This window comes from Mytilus galloprovincialis, chromosome 1 (genome assembly GCF_965363235.1).
Source record: "Mytilus galloprovincialis chromosome 1, xbMytGall1.hap1.1, whole genome shotgun sequence".
Lineage (NCBI taxonomy): Eukaryota > Metazoa > Mollusca > Bivalvia > Mytilida > Mytilidae > Mytilus > Mytilus galloprovincialis.
This window is the reverse complement of record NC_134838.1, coordinates 116,706,497-116,719,203: the sequence shown is the minus strand read 5'-3', so window position 1 is coordinate 116,719,203 and position 12,707 is coordinate 116,706,497. Positions and strand designations below refer to the sequence as shown.

The 12,707-nt window shown below is 32.3% G+C and overlaps 1 protein-coding gene across 5 annotated transcripts in view; it reads left to right on the top strand.

Annotated features, from left to right (window-relative positions):
• LOC143053538 (MYCBP-associated protein-like) overlaps positions 1 to 12,707 on the top strand; it is a 61,741-nt gene that overhangs the window by 25,583 nt on the left and 23,451 nt on the right. The window contains exon 1 of one of the 5 annotated variants that reach the window (XM_076226338.1): positions 314 to 594. The exons of 3 other annotated variants lie outside the window; for them this stretch is intronic. In XM_076226338.1, the coding sequence (XP_076082453.1) occupies positions 429 to 594 (166 nt within the window). In that variant the 5' untranslated portion in view covers positions 314 to 428. Of the gene's footprint in view, positions 1 to 313; positions 595 to 9,803; positions 10,317 to 12,707 lie in introns of those variants that run through there. One more of the 5 variants, XM_076226358.1, reaches the window with a different exon arrangement.

The following is a 12,707-nucleotide window of genomic DNA, read 5'->3' as shown; positions in this document are numbered from 1 at the left end:
TAGTTAGGGTATCATTCATAATTAGCTTGTCAAATTTACATTGTAATATATCCTTTAAAGGTTAATTTCCTGGGATTTGAATAAAAGAAGGAACTATGTCTACAGACAACACAAACTTAACTTAAAAATTTCATTCTTCTGTCTTCTTTTGAAGACTATGTGAATTTATAGAAGAGGTTGTTTTTGGGGGATACTATTTTTTAAGAATTTATATGTACACATGAATAATAAATTGTACAAGAAGCAGACTGTGGAAAAGTGGATGATATTACCAATATTTACTAGTGAAATGTTTTTATTCCTATGTTATTTGTGAAGCACTATATTGGGGAGTTAACTTGTATGTCACTTTTGTTAAACTGGAAAAAGAACATTAACATTTTTTAGTGTTGTGAGAAACTTTTGATTAATTTTGATAACTTTGGAAGATGGACCCTATTGCCAAAAGGAGAATGTCTGTACAAATAGGATTAGTGTCTAATCCTGTATCTAGTGGGAGGAAACATAACTCTGCTCCTCCCTCAGCATCCTCAAGGAGAGGTGGTGATAGGAAACAGTCCATGGTCTCTATCACAGGGACTAATGGAACTAGACGTAAGATAATTTACAAAATATAAATGAATGGAAAATGGGAAAAGTATGAAAATACAGCTAAACCACATTTTTATCTGAGAACAAGAAATCAGATATAGATAAAAAAAAAAAAAAAAAAATATATTTGTGTATATATTTGTGCAAGTACAACCATCATTAACATGATTTTTTTTTAAATGTAAGGTAATGGTTCAAATTTTACAAAATTTTTGGGTGAACTGTTGTTTTATATTTGTTCATAAATTCTGGTAAAAGCAAATTTCACATTTTAATTTTTGCACTATATTGTGCAAAGCTCTAATGATGATATACATTTATACCAATACACAGTAGGAACAAAACGATTTTGTTCTGCTTTTAATCTTGATAGTCTCGGGCCCCCCTTTTTGGGAAAAAATTTGGTTGCTTATATAGGGAATCACTGAAGCGTGGGCCCCCACTTATGGAAATTTCTGGATCTGCCACTGGCCATTATAGTTGTTACATCTTTGATACTAAGTATTACCCTTATTATCATTCTCATTATATTCAATTTGATATGATAATAGATACATTTTGTTTATTATCTTTCTTCAAAAAGCTTTGTATTTATTGTACATAGAGTTACTCCCCTTACTTATGTTTATCCTTTGGATTATGTTGTTATGAGCATTTGTGTATTCTGAACAAACAACATCAGAATATAAAAAGAATAAATTATTCATCCTGCTGGTTTGAAATTATATTCAACCATTCATGTAATTTATCATATTTTTAAAGGTAACGAGAATTTAATATCTTTTTATTAAATTACATATTTCTATACTCCAGTGTTGTTATGAGTTCAACATTACATATTTGAATTTATTAGAAAACATGAAAGGAATAAAAATAAAGCAATATGAGCTTGATAATTTAAGTTTCATTACAGAAAAGGAGAAAAAAGGTATTCTAATTTGAATTAATTTGAGCTTGTACAAACTTGTGCATTTATTAAGGCATTCTGTCTCAATGGCACTCATACCACATCTTCTTAAATCTTTATAAATGACCAAAAAGAGATTATGTATTGACATCAGTTTTTAACTTTTAAGAAGCTGGAGATGTCACAGGAGAGAAAAATGCAATGAATCAAATATCATCTCATAATGTCTCTATCAAAAATGATGTAAATAAAGTTTATTTCTCTTTTACAGTTTCATTGGTATTTTTACAGTCTGTGTGTAATACAAATTAGCAAGTTCACCAAAATTAACATATTTAGTTCAAATAAATTAAAGGTCAGGGGCGGATTTAAAAAAAGAGGGGTTCCTAACCCAGGACAAAGGGGGGTTCCAACTACATGGCCCCCATTCAAATGCATTGATCTCTCTCTCCCCCCCCCTTTTTGATCCACACCTGAAGGTGCATATAAGAAAATATTCTTAGAAATGAAGTCTTAATAGATGATATTACCTTTTATACTTATTATGTCTTAAAATATATAACTATCTTTAAAATTACACAGAAATTCTGAATGAATACATACAAGCAACCAGTAGAACAATACTAATCTGTTTTGACATTTTGTTGTCTAGTATAAATGCCATACAAACCAAAAGAATTCTTAGGATATGTTTCTATGGGTATTTAACCAAGGTACTGCATACCCCATCTGTAGGCATGTGCTACCTATGTTATACTGAGAAATAATTTTGATCTATCTTTCTGCCTGTCAATGAACACAGTGGTTGTTACAATATCCAAGTGAATATCTAGTTCATGATCTCTATGGATGTGTAAGACCCTATCTCTGTGCATGTGGAACAACAATTCAATACATCTACCATTTGAATAACTTTGTATGGCATATACTTAAAAATAAACGAGATAAAGATTGATTTGCCGAGTCCAGGTGTTTAATTAACATAATAATAGGTGATTAATGGGACTTTTATAATTGTAATAACTTTAAATTGAACCATTTTGTGTGTGCTTATAAATTGTATTGTATCTACATTGACCAGTAATAAATGTTATTCTCATATTTGATATAACTGCAAACTGTAAAGGAGGATATTGGTTATTAATTTTTTTCAGGATTTTGTTAACAAATTTGATTAAAGAAAACCAAGCTATTTATTTCTTAACATCCAGGAACAAGAATTTTTCTTTTCAATCAATGTTGTTTTTTAATTTTTAGCTCACCTGGCCCAAAGGGCCAAGTGAGCTTTTCTCATCACTTGGCGTCCAGCATCGTCCCTCGTCGTTAACTTTTACAAAAATCTTCTCCTCTGAAACTACTGGGCCAAACTTAACCAAACTTGGCCACAATCATCACTAGGGTATCTAGTTTTAAAAATGTGTTCGGTTACCCGGCCAACCAACCAAGATGGCCGCCATGGCTAAAAATAAAACATAAGGGTCAAATGCAGTTTTTGGCTTATAACTCTGAAACCGAAGCATTTAGAGCAAATCTGACAGGGGGGTTACCTTGTTTATTAAGTCAAGATCTATCTGCCCTAAATTTTCAGACGAATCGGACAACCGGTTGTTGGGTTGCTGCCCCTGAATTGGCAATTTTAAGGAAATTTTGCCGTTATATGGTTATTATCTTGAATATTATTATAGATAGAGATAAACTGTAAACAGCAATAATGTTCAGCAAAGTAATATTTACAAATAAGTCAACATGACCGAAATGGTCAGTTGACCCCTTTAGGAGTTATTGTCCTTTATAGTCAATTTTTAACCATTTTTTGTAAATCTTAGTAATCTTTGACAAAAATCTTCTCCTCTGAAACTACTGGGCCAAATTAATCCAAACTTGGCCACAATCATCTTTGGGGTATATGGTTCAAAAAATTTGTCCGGTGACCCGGCCATTCAACCAAGATTGCCGCCATGGCTAAAAATAGAACATAGGGGTAAAATGCAGTTTTTGGCTTATAACTCAAAACCAAAGCATTTAGAGCAAATCTGACATGGTGAAATTGTTAATCGGGTCAAGATCTATCTGCCCTGAGATTTTCAGATGAATCTGACAACCCGTTGTTGGGTTGCTGCCCCATAATTGGTAATTTTAAGGAAATTTTACTGTTTTTGGTTATTATCTTGAATATTATTATAGATAGAGATAAACTGTTTTCAGCAAAATTAGATTTACAAATAAGTCAACATGACCGAAATGGTCAGTTGACCCCTTAAGGAGTTATTGCCCTTTATAGTCAATTTTTAACCATTTTTCGTAAATCTTAGTAATCTTTGACAAAAATCTTCTCCTCTGAAACTACTTGGCCAAATGAATCCAAACTTGGCCACAATCATCTTTTGGGTATCTAGTTTAAAAAATGTGTCCGGTGACCTGGCCATCCAACCAAGATGGCCGCCATGGCTAAAAATAGAACATAGGGGTAAAATGCAGTTTTTGGCTTATAACTCAAAAACCAAAGCATTTAGAGTAATTTATTTATCAGGTCAAAATCTATCTGCCCTGAAATTTTCAGATGAATCGGACAACCCGTTGTTGGGTTGCTGCCCCTAAATTGGTAATTTTAAATAATTTTACTGTTTTGGGTTATTATCTTGAATATTATTATAGATAGAGATAAACTTTAATCGGCAATAATGTACAGCAAAGTAAGATTTACAAATAAGTCAACATGACTGAAATGGTCAATTGACCCCCTAAGGATTTATTGTCCTTTATAGTCAATTTTTAACAATTTTTATAAAATTTGTAAATTTTTACTAACATTTTCCACTGAAACTACTGGGCCAAGTTCATTATAGATAGAGATAACTAGGTAACAAGAATGTTCAGTAAAGTAAGACGTACAAACACATCGCCATCACCAAAACACAATTTTGTCATGAATCCATCTGCTTCCTTTGTTTGATATTCACATAGACCAAGGTGAGCGACACAGGCTCTTTAGAGCCTCTAGTTATTTCGATATTACCTCTTTTTATCCTATCAGTTCAACAGAAAATAAGTATTTTTACAAAAATGTATGTATCTTTTGAAGGCAAATTGTGAACGTAAATGGATGGTGACCCCATTTTTAGCTCACCTGGCCAAAAGGGCCAAGTGAGCTTTTCTCATCACTTGCATCCGGCCTCCGGTGTCATTGTCTGACGTCGTTAACTTTTACAAAAATCTTCTCTGAAACTACAGGGCCAAATTTAACCAAACTTGGCCACAATCATCATTGGGGTATTTAGTTTAAAAATTGTGTCCTGTGACCCGGCCAACCAACCAAGATGGCCTCCATGGCTAAAAATAGAACATAGGGGTAAAAAGTAGATTTTGTCTTATAACTCTGAAACAAAAGCATTTAGAGCAAATCTGACTTGAGGGTAAAATTGTTTATCAGGTCAAGATCTATCTGCCCTAAATTTTTCAGAAAATCGGACAACCCGTTGTTGGGTTGCTGCCCCTGAATTGGTAATTTTAAGGAAATTTTGCCATTTTTGGTTATTATCTTGAATATTATTATAGAAAGAGATAAACTGTAAACAGCAATAATGTTCAGCAAAGTAAGATCTACCAATGAGTCAGCATGACCAAAATGGTCAGTTGACCCCTTAAGGAGTTATTACCCTTTATAGTAAATTTTTAACAATTTTTATAAATTTTCATAAATTTTTTAAATTTTTGTAAATTTTTACAAAATATTTTTCACTGTAACCAATGTGCCAATTTCATTATAGAAAGAGATGATAATAAGCAGCAAGATTGTTCAGTAAAGTAAGATCTACAAACACATCACCATTACCAAAACATAAATTTGTCATGAATCCATCTGTGTCCTTTGTTAAACTTGCACATAGACCAAGGTGAGTGACACAGGCTCTTTAGAGCCTCTAGTTTTACTTATTCTTAATATAAAAAATAACTAATGTTGTAGCTCACCTGGTTCATTGGGCCAACTTAACCAAACTTGGCCACAATCATAAATGGGGTATCTAGTTTAAAAATATGTCCCGTATGACCCTGCCTGCCAACAAACATTGCCAGAAATAAAACATTAAGTAAAATGCAATTTTTGTCTATAATCTTGAAAACCGCTATATAAAGAGAAAATCTGACTGATTCTAAAAAGTTCTAAATGATGAGATTGACATTATGTCTTTGACATCAAAACTCTCAAAAGACTTCTAATACGAGTTATTGCCCTTTTAACTATGATTGGTTTCCTCTTCATTTTTGCCATAGTATTATATTATATAGACAACAATATGGAAATAGCAAAAATGATAAATAAGACAAGATCTACAAATAAGACATCAGGATCAAAATTGCCAATCCAGACCTTATTTGTAAGTTGTTGCACTTTGACAGCATTTTTTCAAAGTTTATTAATCTATAATATATATAGTATCCAAGATGATAGGATGATATGAAAAAATTAATATCTATATATTTATAATAGATAGATAAAAAACTTTGAATAGTAAAATGATCAGCAAGCCCATATCTACAAATAAGATGTATGACTAAATCATTAATGGACACCTTATTGGAGTTATTGCTCTGTAATGACAAATTTTCCCAATTTTTGCATTTTTTACCGATTATTTTGATTATAGCTAGTACCGGTACAAGGCTTAGACACAAACAATTAAAAAAAAGAACTATGCCCTCTTTTGCGAGCTTTAATTACAATACTTCTAGTTTATAAGAGATACTAGCAGATATGAATTTCAGCTATTGCTTATATAAAGTTAGTACAACACGAATTTGACCTAAAAGGTTACATTTGTGGAATATTGATTTGAATTTGTATCAAGGTCAACATAGGCCCTAGTAATCTGTCGACAGGGTTGATTGTTCCATTTAGCTTTCTGCATGCACCTTACTATGACCATTTTCACATAGATTTTGCACACTAAGAACTTAAAATTAATAATGCCCAACACAAGATCCTGGGTTATCTTTTATCACACTCAGGGGCGGATCCAGCCATTTTAAAAAGGGGGGTTCCCAACCCAGAGTAAAAGGGGGGGGGGGTTTCCAGCTATATGCTCCCATTCAAATGCATTGATCGGCCAAAAAAAAGGGGGGGTTCCAACCCCTGGAACCCCCCCTCTGGATCCGCGCCTGACACTGGTTCAGTTTTGCACTTAAAGATAAAAAGATGCTATTTTAGCACTGCTTTCTTGGATTATGAAGTTCACAGTTTATTAAACAATATTTTATATATAACCTAAATTTAACACATAATTGTTTAGTAAAGTTACTTAAAGGTTCATTAAACAAATATCTGTAATATTTCAACAGTAGAAGCCTCAGTTCAATTCCTCATAAGGGTCATTGTGGCCAATTTTCAGATCTGTTTGACTTTGGCTAGGTTTGTTTATATTGATAATTCATTCTTAAGAAGTTATAAGAATGTACCAGATAATTAGGGCCCTGTAAAATATTGGATCACTCTATAGTGATCAGCCTGTCCTGTCCGTCTGTCGGTCCGTACTGTCCTGTCCGTCTGTCCGTCCGTATCACATTATGTGCGATCTATATCTAGAAAACCATTATAATTTCATACTTTATATTTAACATGTATATTAACTAACACCAGAGTTTGTGTCATAATGTTTATACAACTTCATAGGTCAAAGGTCAAGGTCAAAATCTTTGGTTTCAGTTGACAACCTCTTGTTCTATGGTAAAGATACCACACATTATTCACAGCAGGCCCACAGAGATGGCTCCCATCTCAATGATGTCTAATTTTAACACTTTGTGTCTTCATGTACACCATAGGTAGCATCATTTGAACCACTTTTCATATTTGGTCAATTTGTTTGGTTTTATGATTTTATGACTAGAAACAGTACACTTTCATTTTGGGGGCAAATTTTGCTATCCTACCTGAAAGAATTTGCTCAGAATTTTAGATTACATGTTCATATGTATCCTCTTTTTAAAATAATATTTACCTCTCAAGTTGGTCTCTGAAGGATGCTTTTTTTGGTTCATAATTGAATATTTGATTAAAATATATTCAACAAGAATGTGTCCACAGTACACGGATGCCCCACTCACACTATCATTTTCTATGTTTAAAGGACTGTGAAATTGGAATAAATTCTCTAATTTGGGCCATTAAAATTAGAATGATCTTATCAAAGGGAACATGTATACTAAGTTTCAAGTTGATTGGACTTCTACTTTATCAAAAACTACCTTGACCAAAAACTTTAACCTGAAATTTGCACTATCATTTTCTATGTTCAGTGAACCATAAATTGGGGTCAAAACTCTAATTTGGCATTTAAATTAGAAAGATCATATCATAGGGCACATGTATACTAAGTTTCAAGTTGATTGGACTTCAACTTCATCAAAAACTACCTTGACCAAAAACTTTAACCTGAAATTTGCACTATCATTTTCTATGTTCAGTGAACCGTAAAATTGGGGTCAAAACTCTAATTTAGCATTTAAATTAGAAAGATCATATCATAGGGCACATGTATACTAAGTTTCAAGTTGATTGGACTTCAACTTCATCAAAAACTACCTTGACCAAAAACTTTAACCTGAAATTTGCACTATCATTTTCTATGTTCAGTGAACCGTAAAATTGGGGTCAAAACTCTAATTTAGCATTTAAATTAGAAAGATCATATCATAGGGCACATGTATACTAAGTTTCAAGTTGATTGGACTTCAACTTCATCAAAAACTACCTTGACCAAAAACTTTAACCTGAAGCCAAAAACTTTAACCTGAAATTTGCACTATCATTTTCTATGTTCAGTGAACCGTAAAATTGGGGTCAAAACTCTAATTTGGCATTTAAATTAGAAAGATCATATCATAGGGCACATGTATACTAAGTTTCAAGTTGATTGGACTTCAACTTCATCAAAAACTACCTTGACCAAAAACTTTAACCTGAAATTTGCACTATCATTTTCTATGTTCAGTGAACCGTAAAATTGGGGTCAAAACTCTAATTTAGCATTTAAATTAGAAAGATCATATCATAGGGCACATGTATACTAAGTTTCAAGTTGATTGGACTTCAACTTCATCAAAAACTACCTTGACCAAAAACTTTAACCTGAAGCCAAAAACTTTAACCTGAAATTTGCACTATCATTTTCTATGTTCAGTGAACCGTAAAATTGGGGTCAAAACTCTAATTTGGCATTTAAATTAGAAAGATCATATCATAGGGCACATGTATACTAAGTTTCAAGTTGATTGGACTTCAACTTCATCAAAAACTACCTTGACCAAAAACTTTAACCTGAAGCCAAAAACTTTAACCTGAAATTTGCACTATCATTTTCTATCAGTGAACCGTAAAATTGGGGTCAAAACTCTAATTTGGCATTTAAATTAGAAAGATCATATCATAGGGAACATGTGTACCAAGTTTGAAGTCGATTGGACTTCAACTTCATCAAAAACTACCTCGACCAAAAACTTTAACCTGAAGCGGGACAGACGGACGAACGAACGGACGAACGAACGGACGGACGAACGGACGCACAGACCAGAAAACATAATGCCCCTCTACTATCGTAGGTGGGGCATAAAAAGATAAAATAATTTGTGCGGCGTCTCAAATGTTAATTGTAGTTTCAAATGACATTTTATTGAATGTATCAGAGGTTGTGTAATAAAATTGTATTGAATTTATTTGAAAATTCCATTTGGGAATTAAATTGAATAAGTATAAATAAAGGGGGAACAATTATTTATAGATGGTATAAATTTCAGCCATTTAACTAGTACTTTGTAATGTGATTTTAAAAGATATATATTTTATAAGTATCATCTTAACAATGTAATATAATCAGCATACTGTAATTCTAGAAATTAAATAGTAAATGTATTTAATTGCAATTTGTATAACAATATTTATTCAAATTATTATAAAAGACAAAACATAGATTATAAAATTGACACTTTTTAAGTTGGATTGTACTAAATTGTAGTATGAAGCTTACCTTGGTCATGATGAGATCAGAGTGAGAGATTTTGTCTATATGACGGGTGTTTAAACTGTCGTTGTAAGATAGATCGTGTAGATCCTCAATACCTGTGCATACTAAACACAGAATTGACTGTATTTTTAAGTTTTGGTTGACAAAGTACATTGAGTAGAGATATTGTGATAATAATTGTTTAATTACGTGTCTTTGTACGATTGACATATTCAGATGGGATCAGTTTTTATTAAAAATAATTGACAGATAAAGTTTTGTGTAGATTGGAAGTTTTGTGCAAATACTCATTAAAGAAAAGTCTGAAATGAAAAGTTAATCTACTTATTTTGTGGAGTGGATATTCTTTTATATGAGAATTAGTCCTGCTGTGGAGAATTGATGTAAACCTACTTCAGTGTATCAGAGGAAAAAGAATCATTATTGGAAAACTTTATGTATTGTCACTTGTTTGGCAGGACTAGTAACGCTATTTGGAAATCAGTCATTGATTTATAATCTACTGGACTGCAGGAACTTTTTCTACATAAAGAACATTTAAAATTTCTAGTTTATATGAATAAAGGATAAATGTGTTTGATCCGTGTTTATATTCAGTGAAATTTAAAAGACTGAAAAGTATTGGAATTATTCATGTTAAGGTCTTGTGATATATTTATCATTGGAAAAAATATACAAACTGTTAAATTTATAACTTAAATTATTAAACATGGTTAAAGAAGAATTAAAACCGCGTCGTCCAAGTAAGGACCATGGAAATCCAAGAGAAAGGCGTATGTCTGTTTTATCACAAACTGGGCGTAAGTTGAAAGTCAATTTAAAGTATTATATTTTTTCTGCTTTTTAAAAATTATACTTTTTTTCTATTATGATAATTGTTTTGTTTGTTCTGTGTTTTGGTTGATAATATACTCTTAAAAAGGTAAATGTTTAACTTATATGAACCATATATCAGTAATGTTGTCAGATTTCAACTCATTACCTAATTAAAATTTCTGCTCACCTGGTCAAAGGGGTCATATATCCAAACTTAATTACCTGATGAATTAGATTACTTAGTTTAAACAATTTATTTAAAGTGGATTGGGAAACAAGTTATTGCAACATATATTAATCCCTTTCCACCTTGGGGGTGCAAGTGCTGCCTTGTAGCGTCATTATAGCCTGCTCTTTCAAAATCTACAAGGGTTTCTTTTACATGCAAGAGCTATGGCTCTGATTTAACACTGGTCAGTCATTTATCGTCCCCTTCTGACAAACTATCATAGTTTTCTCAAGACCATACTCGCAAATGGTATCAAGGATGACTTAATTATGGGTCACAGGTTCTATATGGAAAGAATGTAACTATCTGTTAATCCCATTTTTATGCCCCACCTACGATAGTTTTAAAGCCAAATTAAACTTTTGACCCCAATTCCACGGTCCACTGAACATGGAAAATGAAAGTGCATGTTTCAGGTTAAAGTTTTTGGTCAAGGTAGTTTTTGATGAAGTTGAAGTCCAATCAACTTGAAACTTAGTACACATGTTCCTTATGATATGATCTTTCTAATTTTAAAGCCAAATTAAACTTTTGACCCCAATTTCACGGTCCACTGAACATGGAAAATGAAAGTGCATGTTTCAGGTTAAAGTTTTTGGTCAAGGTAGTTTTTGATGAAGTTGAAGTCCAATCAACTTGAAACTTAGTACACATGTTCCTTATGATATGATCTTTCTAATTTTAAAGCCAAATTAAACTTTTGACCCCAATTTCACGGTCCACTGAACATAGAAAATGAAAGTGCATGTTTCAGGTTAAAGTTTTTGGTCAAAGTAGTTTTTGATGAAGTTGAAGTCCAATCAACTTGAAACTTAGTACACATGTTCCTTATGATATGATCTTTCTAATTTTAAAGCCAAATTAAACTTTTGACCCCAATTCCACGGTCCACTGAAAATGGAAAATGAAAGTGCATGTTTCAGGTTAAAGTTTTTGGTCAAGGTAGTTTTTGATGAAGTTGAAGTCCAATCAACTTGAAACTTAGTACACATGTTCCTTATGATATGATCTTTCTAATTTTAAAGCCAAATTAAACTTTTGACCCCAATTTCACGGTCCACTGAACATGGAAAATGAAAGTGCATGTTTCAGGTTAAAGTTTTTGGTCAAGGTAGTTTTTGATGAAGTTGAAGTCCAATCAACTTGAAACTTAGTACACATGTTCCTTATGATATGATCTTTCTAATTTTAAAGCCAAATTAAACTTTTGACCCCAATTTCACGGTCCACTGAACATGGAAAATGAAAGTGCATGTTTCAGGTTAAAGTTTTTGGTCAAGGTAGTTTTTGATGAAGTTGAAGTCCAATCAACTTGAAACTTAGTACACATGTTCCTTATGATATGATCTTTCTAATTTTAAAGCCAAATTAAACTTTTGACCCCAATTTCATGGTCCACTGAACATAGAAAATGAAAGTGCATGTTTCAGGTTTAAGTTTTTGGTCAAGGTAGTTTTTGATGAAGTTGAAGTCCAATCAACTTGAAACTTAGTACACATGTTCCCTATGATATTATCTTTCTAATTTTAATGCCTAATTATATTTTTTATCCAATTTCATGGTCCATTGAACATGGAAAATGATAGTGCGAGTGGGGCATCCGTGTACTTTGGACACATTCTTGTTGCTTCTGCTCTTTATCTTAAGTTTATTTAATGCAGATTTTATAAGACTCATACACAATGATTACAAGCACAACTCACAAACAGAAGTACACATTTGGTAAATGAGTCATTTACTGTTCTAAAGTTATGCCCCTTTTTTAACTTGGAAAATACATGTTTTATTTATGAAAATTTACTGAATAGAGGACATAGCTAAAAAAAAGTCCTGTGCTCTCTGTCATTTAACTTTACTCGGTGTGAAAAAAAATTGTGCTTGAAACACCAGATCCAGTATTTAGATTGGTTGGTTTCTTAGTCTGAATACTACATTGTGGGGAAATTATTATGACCACAAAGCATAATCTTTCATTACCATTGAGATAATTGTCAAAACGGTATGTTCATTAATAAAATGTAATAGTAATGACTCATGTTTTAATTATTTGCTGTTGCATTTAGCGCTACAAACATTTGATGAACGTTTTATGAAGCTAGACAAGTATTATCAATAAATGTTCATCAATGATTCAGTTTCTTTCTCC